Source organism: Camelus dromedarius, chromosome 6, assembly GCF_036321535.1.
Source record: "Camelus dromedarius isolate mCamDro1 chromosome 6, mCamDro1.pat, whole genome shotgun sequence".
NCBI lineage: Eukaryota > Metazoa > Chordata > Mammalia > Artiodactyla > Camelidae > Camelus > Camelus dromedarius.
Genome location: NC_087441.1, coordinates 66,292,519 through 66,309,664, shown reverse-complemented (window position 1 = coordinate 66,309,664; position 17,146 = coordinate 66,292,519). Strand labels below are relative to the sequence as shown.

The 17,146-nt window shown below is 42.0% G+C and overlaps 1 protein-coding gene across 2 annotated transcripts in view; it reads right to left on the bottom strand.

Annotated features, from left to right (window-relative positions):
• Positions 1–16,542, bottom strand: part of ELOVL4 (ELOVL fatty acid elongase 4) — a 30,476-nt gene extending 13,934 nt beyond the window's left edge. The window contains exon 1 of one of the 2 annotated variants that reach the window (XM_010997749.3): positions 16,112–16,542. In XM_010997749.3, coding sequence (XP_010996051.1) covers positions 16,112–16,211 — 100 coding nt within the window. In that variant the 5' untranslated portion in view covers positions 16,212–16,542. The remainder of the gene's footprint in view (positions 1–16,111) is intronic. The other variant, XM_064486926.1, reaches the window with a different exon arrangement.
• Positions 16,543–17,146: the final 604 nt, after the last annotated feature.

The window sequence follows — 17,146 nt, the reverse complement described above, 5'->3', positions numbered from 1 at the left end:
TAGTTGACCTGTTTTATTTTTATATTTTATATTATTAATGTTTATTAACATGTTTATGCCCTTCTGTCTTAATGGTTTTGTTCTTATTTTGAACCTATTTATTAACAATTTTAAGTCTTTCATGTTGTGTGTAAATGCTGACCTAAACTAGATTTGTAGAATTTTAGACTTAGAAATGATCCCTTCATCTTGGGAATGAGATGCACAGAGGTCAGAGACTTGCTGGAGCAGGGGGAGCCTCCGGCATCCTGACAGCTGCTCCAGGACCACTCAGTCACCACAGCCGCTAACTTTAGGGGAGAAATTTCCCTGTCAATTTCTTCCTAAATTATAGGTGCAAAAAATACTTTCAGATAGAACTGTGACCATCGATCATGTGCCTTCAAGGAAAAGAAAAGAGAGACCTTCTTTGAAGGAAGAAGGACAAGAGGTAAACAAACCAAGGGTCACGCTGTCTCAGGTGCTGCATCCGGCAGACCTGGTCTGGGACCACGATGCTCTGGAAGACAAGACACAGAGACCAGTGGGAAAGAACCAAGGATGTCCAGCCTGGCAAAAAGAAGGAGGCCTCATCTAATACTGACAGACCCAGTGAGAGATCAGATTTATGCTCTATTTCCAGAGACCCAATGAGAAGAGTTCTAGAGAAATACATTATACCTAAATTCAGAAAGTTTCTAACCATTAGGTCTTTCTTTAAGTAGAAAAGCTTTCTCCTTTGGTTATGAGTTTTCTATCCTAGTTTTAAATTAAACTTAAGCAAACCTAAGGCTAAATATTACAGTAAATCAAGTTCAGGTGCAAGAAATTTTAATAATAAGAATTACTAAGACATATTACCTTAACGTTCCAGACCTTTAAGGGTTAACTCTTTCTCAGGAAATGGTTTCCATTTAGAACATTTTGACTGTTGCATAAAGTTCAGGCCAAGAGGGACTAATTTATTTACAAACATTAGTTTGGTCAGCAATCAAACAATTGTATCTACATTATAAAAGGCCATGTAATGGTTACACAACTGGATGTGTTTGTCAAAACTCACAACCTGTTCATTAAAAAGTTTTTTTTTTTTATTCTGTGTAAATTATACTTGTATAAAAAAAATGGGAGGAAAAATGGTCCATCTTAAGTGGGGCTTCCCTTGAACATCCTCCACCAACAGTTTTTTATCCTTAACATGATTTGCCTCTTAAAACCACACAGCACAGTGGACAGAACAGACTTTCAACTAGGCCCCTCGATCCCTTTTGCACTGAGTGGTCTGGGGCAGGTTATTTATTCCCTGACCTCTCAAAACTCATTATCTAATAGATAAGACAGACATGAAAAATCAATTAGTTTGCAGGATGATGAGGACAAAGTCAGAGGCCAGCCTAAGGACAGTGGAAGGACAGGAGAGAGGGGACAAGGCGACCTTCAAGAGCGGACATTGAAACTGTTCCTTGAAGAAAAGAAGAGCAACTTGCCGAGCAGACGAGGAGGGAGGAAGGCCTTCCTGTGGAGAGAACCATATGTCTGAAGAGCCCCAAAGCAAGAAAGAAAACACGGATTTTGTACATTAAGCAGGCCCGAGGTAGAGGACATATACAAGGAAAGACAGCAGGAGATGATCAGAGATTTATAGGTCAGACTGGACCTGGGGAAAATCTCGCAAACGATGCTGAAGAGGCTGGAAATTACCCTATAGATAACTGGGAGATACTTAACTGGTTAGAAAGAGGAGATCACATTTGGCTTTTAACAGATCATGATGGAGGGAGTGAGAGACGGACTAAAGGCTATGTCAAGAGGCAGGGAAACCAGCTGGGTCAGTGGTTCTCAACCTGTCTGTTGCTAGGCTGATTACCTAAGACTCATCTGCTTGTTAAAAATATAGATTCCCAGGCCCCACCCCAGATCTACTGAATTAAAATCTCTGGGTGGGGCCCACAGCTATGCTCTCCAAGTTGCCCTGGTGATGCCGATGAGCAGCCAGCCTTGCCTGGAGACCGGCCACTATAATGCAAGAATGATGGGAACCTGGATTCAGGGAGCTGCCCTGGGGATGGAAGAGATGGGCAGAAGTGGAAGTCACGAGAGTAAAATCTACAGATGGCTGAAGTGGATGTGAGATGTGAAGAGGATGAGAAAAGTTCAGGATGACTCGCAGATTTCTGGCGTGGCTGGAGCCACAGATGGTAAAGTCATGGATCCGGAACTGGGCATCCAGGAAGAGAGCAGATCTGGAAGGAGATGATCAAGTGAGTTTTGAAACAACTTGTGTTTGAAGCCCTCGAGGGACACCTAGGTGGGGGTATCCTGTTGGCAATGGAACTGCAGATGACTGAGTCACTGGCAAGGGAAATCACACCAGAATTTCAGGTCATGAAGGAAAGAGCACACAGAAGGAGAGAATAAAATGAACAAGACTGAACCCTGGGGAACACTTAAGGGAAGGGTGGGATCAACGGCAGCGAAGCAACCAGAGAGGAAGGAAGAGAAAAGAGAAAATGACGTTGTAAAGACCAAGATGCTTCTGAAATGATGCAGCAGGCAATGGACTATATCGATGGAGAATCGACTGTTCTTTTCTGTTCTTTTTACTGAGGAACTAGTAACCATCTCACAGCCTTGATGTGTGGTAGTTAAATGGGAAAGTTCCAGCATACAAGGATGATACATCCACCTTCACACTGTACCCCACTCCCCCTTCACGCCACAGCTCCACACAGGTGTGTCTCACGTCAGATATAACCTACACCCCTCCCACTAAAAGTTAAGCACTTGGATGTCTTCCGGACCTTTTCTTCCCGATCCAGAGGCATTCTCTAGGTTCTGAATATGAACACTGAACATCTCAAGTCGGACTAGCAGCCCCAGAACCCAGCTTCCTCAACAACCAGCTGGGTAAGCCAAGCACGGCGCCTGGTCTCTCTGGCCCTGCGGATGATAACGGGCTGTCAAGAGGAAGAAGACACTATGTGCTCAGTGTCTGACACAGAATAAGAGCTTGATAAATGTCACCATTGTCATTACTACTGACAGCAACCAAACCCCTGAATCCTCCTCTCTCCCAAGGGAAGAGTTAAACCAGATTAAAGAAAAATTATCATGAGTAATTTTAGAAGAGTTTAAACTGAGAAGACAGCACATCTTGTAATTTACTTAGGAGAGCAAATACATAACAAGTCTAACCCTAAATTTTGAATTATTTGGAGAGGTTTTTTGTTGTTGTCGTTGTTTAAAAAAAACTTTTTAAAGAAAATGTAAACCAGATTTTTAACAAATAAAATATTTTTAATCCAACAGTTTTGACATAACCCAAGTCCTTAGAAACTTCTACTTACATACAAACAACTGTAATTAATTCTTACAACAAACTATCACTGTGTATATTAAAGCAACTTCCTTTAAAATCTCTGACAGGCCTCCTCTTTCTTTGAGAGGCTTTTTTCTTTTAAAGCTTTTTAGAATTCAGGGTTTGCATCAGCCAGAATGAACTTTCTTCCCCAGGTATTCTAAGCTGGTCATCATCTCCCAAGAGAAATATTAGCAAAAAATTTAATTTTTAGAACATCCAAATTCCTAGAATTAACAAGAAAGAGCCCAAGATTACAGAAGGAAATGATCCTAGTTGGGTGACGACTTTGGGACGTCCATGAAGCAGAGGGAGCGCACAGCACGGGGCAAGGGACAGGACCTGAATTCAGGACGACTGGACATCAGCTCTGCAGATCATTTTCTAGCCCTGTGACTGTGAACCTGAAGCTTTCTGCACCACAATTTCTTCCTATGTAAAAATAAAAAGGTGGTTTTAATAAGATTGCCCAAATCACAGAGTTGCTTGATTTGGGCCTCTCCAACATTAACTCCTTCTGCATTTAAAAATACTAAATATGTATTTCTTCTGAAACTTTTAAAGCACACCGTGATTACTTCTCTCATGTCATGCAACTGTCCTGTCACTTCTGCTTAATCGTGTCCCACACCAGACGGGGAAGGGGTTACACCTGTGTTCTCTACGTCACAGAGGCTCCCACAGTGGGAGCACCCAGCAGATGGCTGAGGACTAAGTGCACTGAATGAAGGCCACAAAGTATCTAGAAGATAAATACTGTTATCATGGCTACTGCTACCATGAGAATAGACATTCAAGACATTTTTAAATCGCCTTTTTGATTCAGGTAAAATCAGCAACAGTGACTAATTAATATTGTTCTACAAGAAATATAAAGTCCCTGTTGGGGTTAAAAAACAATGAATTGTTCTATAAAAATCCATGCCATTGTTTAGTTTTCATTCTTTTTTTTTTTAATTGAAGTATAATCAGTTACAATGTGTTCATTTCTGGTGTGCAGCATAAGGTTTCCATCATACGTCTACATGTATACATTCTTTTTCATATTCTTTTTCATTATAGGTTCCACAATATATTGAATATAGTTCCCTGTGCTATAATGAAAAAACTGGCTTATCTATTTTATATACAGTAGTTAGTTACCTGCAAATCTCCAACTCCTAATTGCATTGTTTGGCTTTCTTAAATAAACTTTAAACTCAATAGCTTATGAACATTTAAAAGTTCTCCTTTTTCAATCATAATACACAGTAGCAGATTATCAGAAACATTAGGAAAACTCCACTCCCATGCTAGTCAAAGTGTGGTCCATACCACACCAGCAGAAAAGCACCTCTTGGAAGCTTACTAGAAACACAGAATCTCAGGCCTTTCTCCACACCTATTAAGCCAGAATCTGCATTTTAATTAGATTCCCAGGTGATTTACACATTCAAGTCCAAGAAGAACTTCTTTAGTCTACTCAGAAATGTGGGCTGACTTTATATAATACATAATCAAGTCATGTAAGTTCAATTTATTTGTTCCTAGAGCCTACCTGAATAAGTCAGCCACTTCTTTCTCTTCTAACAACATCTACATCTATTTAACCTGTCATAAACAAAAGAAAAACACAAGTCCAGTAACCAACGAGAAATTCTGAGTAGCTTCACCAGGATATTCAAGACAAGAAACATGTACTACGCTATTCTCTACAACTATTCACTCCTCTTTAACAAGTTAGAACCAACAGTTGCAAATCAACTTCATTTTTTTTTTATACCTGATGGCTAATCACTATATTCAGGTGATACTGTTATAAGTCCATTTGCCTTTACTGGCTACACAAAAATAACGGTTATTCCCAGTCACACTGTACACTAAAAGCCCCCCAAAGGGAAACTGGGTCTCTTCCATAGGGAGTTAGTCACTGTCTTCCTCCATTTACTATAAGTATCAGGAGGGCCAGGGCTACAGCCCTTGTTCCTTGGTGTATCTCTGTAACAATGCCTTCAAACATCTGTTAAAAGAAATTTTTAAGGAAAAAAATGTAGGTAACAGTTGTCAAGAAGAGTTTGAAGGGGGAGGATATAGCTCAGTAGCAGAATTCGTACTTAGCATGCATGAGGTCCTGGGTTCCATTAAAATAAATAACTAAACCTAATCACCCCCCACCGCAATACATAAATAAGTATTTTTAAAAAGAAGAGTTTGGGAAAGATCTTATCTCTGTGACAAAGATAAACTAAATAGCACTGTAAGGCCTCTTCCAGGTTCTAGTCTAAAATGTGATGCTTAACATATTCTCCAAGCCAAGTAAGAGCTTGGGTACCAGTGAGGTGGAACAGGCAGACTCAGAGGAGAAAGGACCTGCATACAACTGGATAAAGGGGACAGGTGACGATCAGAGATGTACTCTAGAAATGACACAGGTTCTGAAGGTGGTGGAGGAATGAGGGGTCGGTTTCCTGCTGAATCAGGGTGATGAGGAAGGGGATGTCTGCTTTAACCCTCTACAGACTCAGGAGAAAGGATGATGGTTTGAATTTGGAGAAGTGCCTGGATGAATGGAAAGAGAGGGCAGTTCTTGCAGAATTCAGAGGTGAACCAGGCAGAGGCTGCACTGAAAAAGACCAGAAGGTCAGAGTGTGATGGGCAGGCAGGAGGGAGTGGAGGTCTGCACCAGTAAGGCCGGGGTCAGCTCCAGGGTCTGAGGGTCTGAAGGAGCAGATGGCCAGCATACAGTTTTATGGACTCAAGTATGTAACAGTCACCTAAGAGCCTGAAAGAATGGAGAGAGAAGTTAAAAAGCAGAGAAAAAAAGAATTCTTGTGGGGGAGGGTACAGCTCAGTGGTAGAGAGCACACTTAGCCTGCAGGAGGTCCTGGGTTCAAACCAGTAGCTCCATGAAATAAGTGATTAAACCTAATTATCCCTTCTGCCAAAAAAATTAAATATATATATATATATATATATTTAAACCAAAAAAAAAATTTTTTTAATTCTGGTTCTAAGTTTACCTGAACAGAGATAACAATAAAGGTAGAAAGTGAGAGAAATTATAAAATGTCCCACAGAGAGCAGATTAATAGGGATGGAGCCAGAAACTTACAAAGGAGAAAAGACAATGCACAGATAATGTGGGTGAATCAATGTGCGATACAAGCTGAAGACTGATTACTCCGAGGTTTAATTTGGGAGGTTTAGTGCTCGATGGATAAGATTCAGAAAGTCAGCTCACTGACTTGGAAACTGGGGAGAGTAACAGTACCCAACCCAAAGGAACATGAGGATTAAATGTGGCAACACATACAAAGCTCTGGACACAGTGCCTGGCATTTAGTAAGCATTCAATAAATACTCTCTATTAAGACTGGGCAATAAAACAGTATTTGCTGGATGAACAGGGAGGCTGCACCGCTTTATGAAAAGGTCCCTGATGTGAGACAGTGAAAGATCCGGATTCAATCCCAGCTCTGTTACTTTCCAGCTGTACAGTTTTAAGTCGATTTCTTCATCACAGAATGATGGCTAACTAATACTTACCTTATAAGGACACAAAAGACATTAAATAATACAAGTTGTATAAAATTCATACCACAGCATTTTATAGCTCATAATGGTCCTACACTAGAAATTCAATAAACAGCAGTGAGTTTTATACCATGTGCTCTGTATTCATGGTTTAAAAAAATAACATATTCATAAAAGCGTGTGGGGGGGATGTACAGCATTAAGAGGTCAGGGGGTGGGGTGGATATGTGTGTGTGTGTGTGTGTGTGTGTGCGCGTGCGTGTGTAATATATATATATTTTTAACCATGAATTTAGATATTATCTGCACATGGTGAAACTCACAGCTATTCACTGAGCTACGTACAAGTTCACTGCGGACATAAAATGCTATAATGGGCATTTCATATACTTTATGTTATTTAATGTTCAGAGCATCCCTATACAGTACATATGAAGAAGAAATAGACAACTACATCTATTTGATAGGGAAGAATGATGCCTTGCACACAGGAAGCCAAGGCAGAATGCAGATAAGTGGTTTCCTTCTCACCTCACCTTCACATTTTGCTGTGCTTCTCAGAAAAAAGTAGTCATAAAACCTCCTCCCTGTGCTAAACTAGGGGTTCAAAGCCCAAACATCCCCCTTGGTGCTGCCAATGTTCTTAAGGCTTTAAGAAAATTGAAATGGTGTTTCCCTTTAGCAAAAAAAGATTGAAGACACTACTGGAGTATCTATGTGTGTTTTAACGGGAACTTTGGCCAGAACCTTCTCTTGCTAACAGTCTATAAGCTGATAACCATGGTCGGTCCTGAATTAATTCCTTTTCACTAATGAACAATAGTTTTCAGTTCCTGTATTATAAAATTTGTCTAACACTTTCATAATTCACTTTGAAAGTACTTTTTATGGTTCTAGCTAGTCCATAACATGGAAGTCAACTTCATCTTCTCAGGCTAAATGCTACTTTTTATATTTTAGCTATATATTCACACATATGCTATAAATATGTAAATTTACATAAATAAATAACACTTTTAGTTTAATCTCAGACAAAAACCTTATACTACCATTAACATTTCAGATGCTTTTCTTTAGATTACCCCTGGTGGTATTATGACTTTGTTCAGATTTAGTATTTTAAATAGTGATACTATGTTGATGAGAAAGCAGTATATGATAAGGTTAAAATCAGAGAAGATACACAGGTCAAAGGACTTCGCTTTGGTGTGATGGAAGACCAGAGCACTGGGCTAAGAGACAAAACCACCTGCTTATACCCACTTCCACTACAGTGTTCATCTGCAAATTATTTAACTTCTCTGACTCTCAGGGAATTTAAAACATACGGAAATGTCACCACTAGCCAGGCCTATTTTCCTGAGCTGTTGTAAGGTTCTTGGTAGAGCAAAACACAAAGGCAAGGTTGTCATCCTTGTTACTTGCTACCTTCTAGCCATTTAGGTATTTTTTTTAAAGCAACAGCTCTGCATTCTCTTTATAAAGCCATTTTATGATGAGCTGAAAAAAATAATAGAAGAATCCACTGCTGAATTCTTCAATAGCACTTCACACTGAAGAAAGATCATTTCTAGAGATGCTATATTAATTTTAGAATATATGAAATTCTTTCTTTAATTGTAGTTTAAAAAAAACCCACATAAACCTTACTATCTTAACCACTTTAAAGGGTACATTTCATTAGTGTTACCTCACTGGTGTCATCTACATTCACACTCCTGTGCAACCAACCTCCAGAACTTTCTCATCTTGCAAAACTGAAACTCTGTATCCATTAAACAACCCTCTAGCTCCCCCTCTTCCCAACCCCTGGCAACCACCGCTCTACTTTCTGTTTCTATGAATCTGACCTCATGAAAGTGAAATCTCCAGGATCTGTCTCTTTGTGACTGGCTTATTTTACTTAGCATAATGTCCTCAAGGTCCATCGATGTTGCAGCTTATGTCAGCATTTCCTTCCGTTTCAAGGTTGAATAATATTCCACTGTCTGTATATATCACGTTTTGTTTATCCACTCAGTCACCAGTGGATACTTGGGTTGCTTCCACCTCTTGGCTATTGTGCACAGTGCTGTTATGAACATGGGTGTGCAAATATACACGAAATTCTTCAACAATACATATCTGTGCCTAAGTTTTCATTTGATAAACAAATAAAAATGAAAACAGAGAAGCTAACTCCTTCAAACACTCCAGTTCAAAATTACAGATGGCTTTATGGGATCACACCTAACTGAACAATGGATTCCTTCAGTGGATTAATGCATTTGCGTTTCAAATTCCAAGACATATTCTAATTAAAATGTGATCACAAATAAAATATTGTATTGAGGTATTTGTTTAAGGATGACAATATTCCATGGAGAAAAATACATGACAAAAGTAAGATTTCTTTTTAGTTAATAGTTTGGTTAAGGAACATACTTCACCAAAACCATTTAATTTCCTCTGTTTTCCCCATATGCTAAGACCTACACATTTGTAGCAATTTTACAAAAATTTTAAGCCATACTTTCAAATTTAAATTAGAAGTGCTCAAAGATAAAGTGCTTATAATTGAAAATCTTTTGTAATGATGTATGATAAAATTTGCATGTTCCATGGAAAAAGCAGAAAATAAGATTAAATCTAGACTATCTAAGCCATTGCTTTAAGAGATATTATGAGGATTCAATAAAATGGCCTTAAGATAACATGTAGTTTCAAACCTTCTCATTATACAGGTAGAAACATGAGCCCCAAGAATCAGGAATAACTTGACCAAGACCACATAAAAAACTATCCTCAGAATAATAAGCTTATTCTTTAATGTTATTACTATTATTTTTGACAAAATAGTTGGCTCAGGGTTGTTCAGGAATGTCTAGATAATTAAATAGGTACAGTATTATATAGCAACAAACAAAGTGCTATGTCAAAACAGAGGCTTACATATCTGTATCCCTTTGTTTTTCTATTCCTTTACCTATTTCTTACAGAGCCGATAAGAGAAAGTAAAAAGGACTAAATATGAATACGTTATTTTTACGATTTGGGCAGCACTAATAACAGCCTTGTTGGAGAAGATCAGAATTATTTCATAGAATGAGATTTTAAAATTACTTATCAATATCTGTTTTATTGAAATTGCTTTAGCTATTTAAAGAATTTTTAACAGTTGCATCTATAGCCAGAATTTAAGAGCCAGATGACACCTCAGAGATTGCCTAATTCAACTTAAATTGACAGATGAAAAAAGTTGAGTTGGAAAAGCAAAAGGAATTCCCCCAAACTCTCACAGCTAATTAGCGATAGACCCTGAGACTAAAGCCTCCTTGGTCATCTAAATCCCAGTCCATCTCTGAACCACGCTGCCTCCTCGCGTCCACACACCTCACAGTGCTTCTGCACAGACGATGGAGTGAGAGGAAGAATCATATCTGATTTTACATCTCCTGAAAGTAAGTATTTTGGGCTATCAGATGATTTAGCAGTTTGATTCCTTCATCAGATTTTGTCAACATCAACTGAATTGATGACTTACATGATAAAAATCATTTTTAAAACTTTCTATAATTTACTGTGGCCCAAACCCTGATTAGTGTCAGGGAATCAGAATATATCACTATTTGAAATTATGCTAGATTAAGGGGATTATCTCAAATCAACAAAGGTAAGGGTACTCCCTAGTGCTGGGGAGAAAAACACAAAGAAGTGAAAAAATGGGTAACAGTGAAGGTTAAAACAGTGCAGGACAACAGAGTGCCAGGAGGAATGGCACGAGAGCTACACAAATAATCGCTAAGGGCTTTGGGATTAGATGCAGTAATGACCGCTCGGAGTTCCATGGCCAAGAAAGGCTTCCTGTGGGTGGGAGACAGATCAGGCTCCGGGGAAGGGCATGTGGGGCGGTAGACGGGGGAAAGGGCAGGAAAGGCAAGGGGTACAGCGTGATAAGAAACATCAAGGTGGACGTGCACACGTTTTACTCGAGGGTGAGTTCTCCAAGTTGGCTGGAGCTGTGGGTCTGTGGGCAGGGAAAGACTCACGGACCAGGTTAGAAAGGAAAGCTGGAAACCTGGTTTTGAAAGGCTGTAAATTTCTTCCCTTCTCTTTTCTCAAAGTCAAAACCCTTATGATTTTTTTTTAAACATATATTCTAACACATTCTCACTGTAGGGGAAAATAAAACAGTGGCACGTTAATTTAACAGGAACAATGTCCTGATAATGAAAAAGAAAAAAAAGAGCCATCGAATGTAAGAAAAGACAGATTCTGTTACCTAACTCTTCTCTATATGCTAATATAGGTCTAATTCAAAATAAGTGACTCAGTAAATCTAAAATAATACTTAGGCTAATAATATTAAATCATTCACTAATGATAGTACCATATGACTTGAGAAAAAATAAAATGTTGGATTTTAAAAGGATGAACAACTTCTTGTGACCCTTAAGGTCACAAAAGCACTGTCTAATATAACTATCTATGTAATGCTTAAAACCTGTCTCCCTAAGCCAAAGAAGCTAGCTGTATAAACTGTGTCCTGACACCAGTTTCAGAATTTGCACTGTTTCCCCCCCCCTGGAATTCCACGTGGATTGGCTCTTTTGCTGGGGAAGGGACAAGAGCATCAAAGTTCAGGATTCTACCCCCAAAACCAGTGGTGAAGGAAAAAGCAACAAGGATCAAACAAGCAAACAAACTCCTAAAATAGCCTTTGGGGACCTCTCGGATGCTTCTGGGGCATTAGGAGAGAAAGGGAAGTGTAGGACCTCCCTGGGAACACTAGCTAAGGGAGACCCCATGTTAGAAGATAGAAACATTCCATGTATTTGTCTTTCATTAACTATCTAGAATTTAGTATGTCTTTTCTCAAAGAAACACTAAAAATGGTAAGTGGGTCTCCAGCCTAGGCCAGACAAAACCTATTTAGACAATAACGTAGGTTAAAAATACACATTAACTGTGACAAATAATAAAACTAACACAAATATGAGACAATGTTTGAGACACGTGCTCCTCCGGGGCCCAGCCATCCCTGGCTCAGATCTGCTTTCCCTCCAACCTGTTTCCCTCAGCCACTCTCCCCTCTGAGTGAGATGGCCGCACTCTGTCTATGGGGTGTGTATCTACTTTTACCTTAACCTGAGCACCCAACCCCACACCTCGTGGCCTTTCTCTTGCCTTCTGAAACACCCTACACTCTATGGAGTACGTATCTCTCTAAATAAATCGACCTTTACTCAAAAAAACCTAAAAAAACAAAACAAATTCCCTCCCACGAGCCCCCAGTTTCAGCAAACCAGACTGATGTACTGACCCTTAGACATCTTTCCAGTTTTCATGGCTTTTTAGTTATAACACCCCTTTCCTTAGTCCACCTATCAAATGCTCTCCAACTGTATCTGCATCAACTCCACCCAGTGAAACAGCTAAAATATTCTAAAAACAGAACCTGTATATCCTCCACACAAGTCAAGATCGTGGTTTAAGTAGAAGCATAGACGGGAAGAGTAGAGAAGGACTTTTCTGACCTTCCCGAGGCCCCAGCAAGGCCTGGCTCTGACAGACCACGCTGCCTTCAGACGGTGACACCCAGGAAGGTGGAAATGGCCATGACCCCCTAGACTTCATAAGCGGCATGGGGCAGAGACTGGGTGTCCTCATTCACTCCCCAAAGCCCAGAACTTTTCCTGTACGTGGCAGGTGATGAGATAAGAACGAATGATTATACAAGCCTAGCTTCCAAATTTCATCATCACCTGACAGGAGTCCTCCCTCCTCCTGCACCAGGCAGCGCCTTCTCCCTTCTGCCCCTCCAAAGGAAGTTTAAGGCCAGCTGGACTGGCCTTTCATGCCCTAACTTCAGTTCCCAAGTAGACATAAATTTTTCACCCAAGCATGGGGTGCTATATCCATGAACAGAAAGCAATGCCAACACCCCCCCAACACACGCATGTACATCCATACTCTGTGAACAACGGATGTTTAAAAACACATGGTGAAAAAGAAATATGGTAGCTCAAGAGACATCTGGCCTTACTGTGGGCACACTGGCTATTAACTTTGTGGGACGTTTCTATGCTAAATGTCACTTATACAAAATGCTACTAATAAGCATTTATTAAAGCAATAAATGCAATGGATAATGTAAGTAATTTGGGGATATTAAGGCTCATCAGTTCTTAAATTTTGCATAAAACATTTCTTGATTAGAGATATTCTTTGAGCCTAGGATCCCAGTTCTAGTAATTTTAATGTACTCATAAAGTAAAAGAATAGAAAACAACACAGTGACAGCAGAGTACTTCATGCCACCAACTGGTATAAAAAAAAGCCCTGGATCAGTCTCTCTGTTCCTATATATTATAGACCAAGATTCACTGAGTTGTTCAAAATATTTAAAAATATAATAGAGGGAAGGGCAAAATTATTTTTGTGGTTTTTCTAAAAGTACAGCTCTTTCAAAGTTTCAATTCCAATGTATAAAGTGTTAATGATATAGTAAAAGTAACATTTTCTGTGTCAATACACTGTGGGCCATATTCCGTATTTGCTAGATATGTGTCTTTGAAAAGCCCAGTTTTTCATACATTGCTTTGGATATGTTTTATTAAATAGCACCATTTGTTACAACAGCACAAAATGATATTTTTCCAGAAACGTTCCTAGGACAAAAGTCTTCTGGATTATCAGGTAAACTCTACAAATTTGTAACTATTCCTGTTACGACAATCAAAGTGGGTACTAGTTAGGCTGAATTCACACTTTACACTAACTTGACACTTAGGCAGAAACCTCGGTGGGGAGAAAGACACATTTAACGAATTAATCAAACAGTTAGAAAGAAGCACAGAACTACAGTCTGGGGATGAAAGCATTCAAGGGCACAGAGCCTTGCTCATTTCCTGTTCTCCCTGAATAGTCTGTATCCTTTCACCATACTCATCACTATTTCTCAAGATCATCTTTCCCTCCACCCATTTTTATTTTCCCCTTTTCAAATGCCTGATTCATTAACTCTGCCTTCAGTCTTATCTAATAAGCTACCTTTCTCCTAGGAAACTCCTTCACCCAGATGTTCGTGAAATTATAGCAAGATCCTCTTGGAATCGGAGCAGTGTGAACTGAGTCAAAGGGAAGGAACCCTGAGAGAAGCAGGCAGAAGGGGGTGGGGGTGAGAGGGCAAAAGGAAATGGGGCATCACAGGGTTCCTCCTTTGCCCAGCAGCAAGGCAGAACAGACTATCTCCCCCTAAGCCTCTGAGTTGGTTAAGAAACACCATCTACCCATACTTGGTAGCTCATTACAGAACAGAGGGAAGCGGTCTCGGGTTTCGTAAGTGGATAGCCAGAGCCTGGGCATGAATACTTTCCCTCCAACCTGCTAGTGAGAGGTCACTTGTCACTTGTGTTCCTGTGGCTACTCTCACTTCTCAGGCTGGGCCCACAGTATGATTTTATATGCTCTTCACAGGCCAGCAGACAGCTTTCACATGGGGCACCCATAAGAAGTTTGCTATTTCATTTCTGTTTTTTTTTTTTTTTTTTTTTTTACACAATCACCATAAAAAGGAATTAAGCTTTCCAGAAAGGTGTATTCTACCTTTGCTCTCAATTGTTCTCTCTGAGACTCCAGAGGTGGGAAGGCTCTGAGGGAGGAAGGGAAGGCAGGAATGAGAACTCCTGGGTGTGGCTGGCTATATAGAGATTGGAGGACCTTGACAATGCCTAAACTCTAAAACATGCAAAATGTAACCATCTGCCAAAGAGATGCCTGATGCTCAGCTCCGTGCAATTGTGTAATTGGAAACCCTGATGCAATATTTAAATAATCAAAATCACAGATGAAGGGAAGGGCACATCTTTCCCAGTTGTTGTAGGTACAGCATAAGCTCAGTGTACACTACACGCAAGAAAGACTTGAAAAGGAAAGATTCCATTAAAAACTGCCTTTTAACCATTTTCAATCACCACGCGGGTAGTTAAATAGCTTATTTCTTAGTGTCAAACTCGAGATCTTCTGAAAAAAGAAACACTTAAAGAAGTGAAACCCTAATCAATGTCAAAGAATCATTCTGCCTCACACAGAAATAATTCCAGCACACATTTTTCCCACAATAGATATCCCACGTATTGTACAGTATCCATGCTGTAACCACTGGCCCATTTACTCTAACAACAAACACCAAGTTAGAGGAATGCATTTCCATTTCCAGGGAAGGAAGGGACAGTCAGAACACGTCATGTTATCTCCTCCACTGCTGGGATGCAGGGCAATGCTACAAAAGGACTAGAAAACGTGAAATAACAAGATCGTTTCTAAAATCCTATTAGCCTGTAAAAACTTTACAAACTTTCAAACCAAACGTATCTGAAGCAAATGAAGAAAATGCACGGTATAACATAAAAACAACATAATATCACAACTCTTTTTCCGGGAAGGGCTGCATAACTCCGCTAACTGACGATCCCTGTCAAACCGCAACAGCTAAAGCGAAGAGTTTGCCGATTTAAGAAAATTGTATACATGCAGGCTTCCGGGACAACCTCTAGGTGCTGCTGTAGAGACCCCCTTCCTAAAGATTTCCTACTTCTTTCCCAGTGTTTTAGCCTTTCTCCCTCCCCCTGACCGCGCTGCACTGCGCAAAGCCATTATTACAGACAATCACTTCAAACATATTTGCTGTTGAAAGAGCCTCAGAAACTAACCTTCTGCAAGGTTCAAGGAGCCAATAATGGCTTTTTACTTTTCGTTCCAAATGACACTACAGATGGACGAGCTAGACAAGAAAATACTAGCAGGTGTGTCAAAGCAACCAGGAGGCCAAAGAAGCAAAAGGACAGCTATCACCAGGCCCTCTCCCCTTCCCCAGCCACCTCACCCTCTGGAATATTACTAAATGTTAAAACCGACCCCAGTGCATAAGTTAGAGCTGTCAGAGGAGCTCGGGAGATGTGGGACTACAGGGTGGGGCGGGCCTGCGACGAGCCCGTAGCCGCACAGGCTCCGTCTGAAATGACAGTCCTGCATCCGAGAACCTGACGAGAGATGGTGGAAGCTCAGAGGAAAACCGTGCCAGCGTCGGGGGGAGGGGGAAGCCATAACGTTCGGATCAGATTAACCAGTGCCCGACCACGGTCCCTGCGCCCGGCTGCTCCTCTGATCCGCAGCATCCCAACAGCCGCAGGGGGCGGAGGGCCGCCGGGCCGGGCGCTCCGAGGCCAGGGTTGGTGTCTCCCGTGGGGCCGGGCGAGGATGGGGAGCCAGCGGCTTTACCTGTGATGGACCAGGTCCAGCGGTAGAACTCCACCGTGTCGTTGAGCGCCGTGGACACCACATTCAGGACACTGCCAGGCTCCGCGTCCAGGAGCCCCATCGCGGCGGTAAGCGGGCGCCGGGGGCGTTGGGAGAAGAAAGGGGAGACCCCCGCGGAAGGGTTGACCTCGGAGGCGACGGCCGACGGAGCGAGCGGCAGCCGGGGACCCCTCTAACGGCGGCGGCCCAGCTGCGCCTTCTCCTACTCCTCGGGGCACCGCGGCGGCGGAGATACGGCGGCGGCTGCGGCGGCGGCGTCGATGAGCCGGGCGGAGGAGAAGGTACCGTCAAGGCTCCCAGGAGGAGGAGGAAGAGAAGGAGGAGGAGGAGGTTGAGGAGGAGAAGATCCCGCCGTGAGCGCCGGGCGCTGCACCAGTCTGCCGCCGCGCGCCGCCGCCGCTCCAATCTCCTCGGCCCGCGTCACGTGGCCACGCGCGGGGCGGAGGGGCTGGCGCGCCCCTCCCTCCTCCCGCCCGCGCGCGGGGACTCTTGCGCAGGGATGCTGCGGCGGGGGGCCGGCGGGGGCCAGGGCCGCGCAGGCGCGCATCGCGCCGCACCCCTCGTCCTGACCCCTTCCGGGAGCGCGGGAGCTGGCACCGCGGCCTCTCCTTGCCACCTCCCCGCACGGGTCTCCCTATGCCTCTTCCCCGCCTCCCTCTTCTATCAGGCCCTTGCGGAGGAGTCCGTCGCCTTCCCACAGGTGACCTCGCAACCGCCCAGGATGCGTCTTAGGAAACAGGACAGGGAAGAATGGACGTTTTGTGGACAAGGATGGAGTGGGCGAGATGCTTTGGTCCTTACCTGTCATTCACTTCGATTTCCCTTGCTTTCTGTTTCCTTCACCTCCGCCAGCACAGGCTTGTTACCATGACACGGGAGACACACAAGGTATCCCTCTAAATTAGTGAAGGGATATTCGTCTTCCAAGCTACAGTGATGGAGAATGGATTTGGGAATCTACTTGTTAACAAATTAATAAATAATTTGAATGAATGC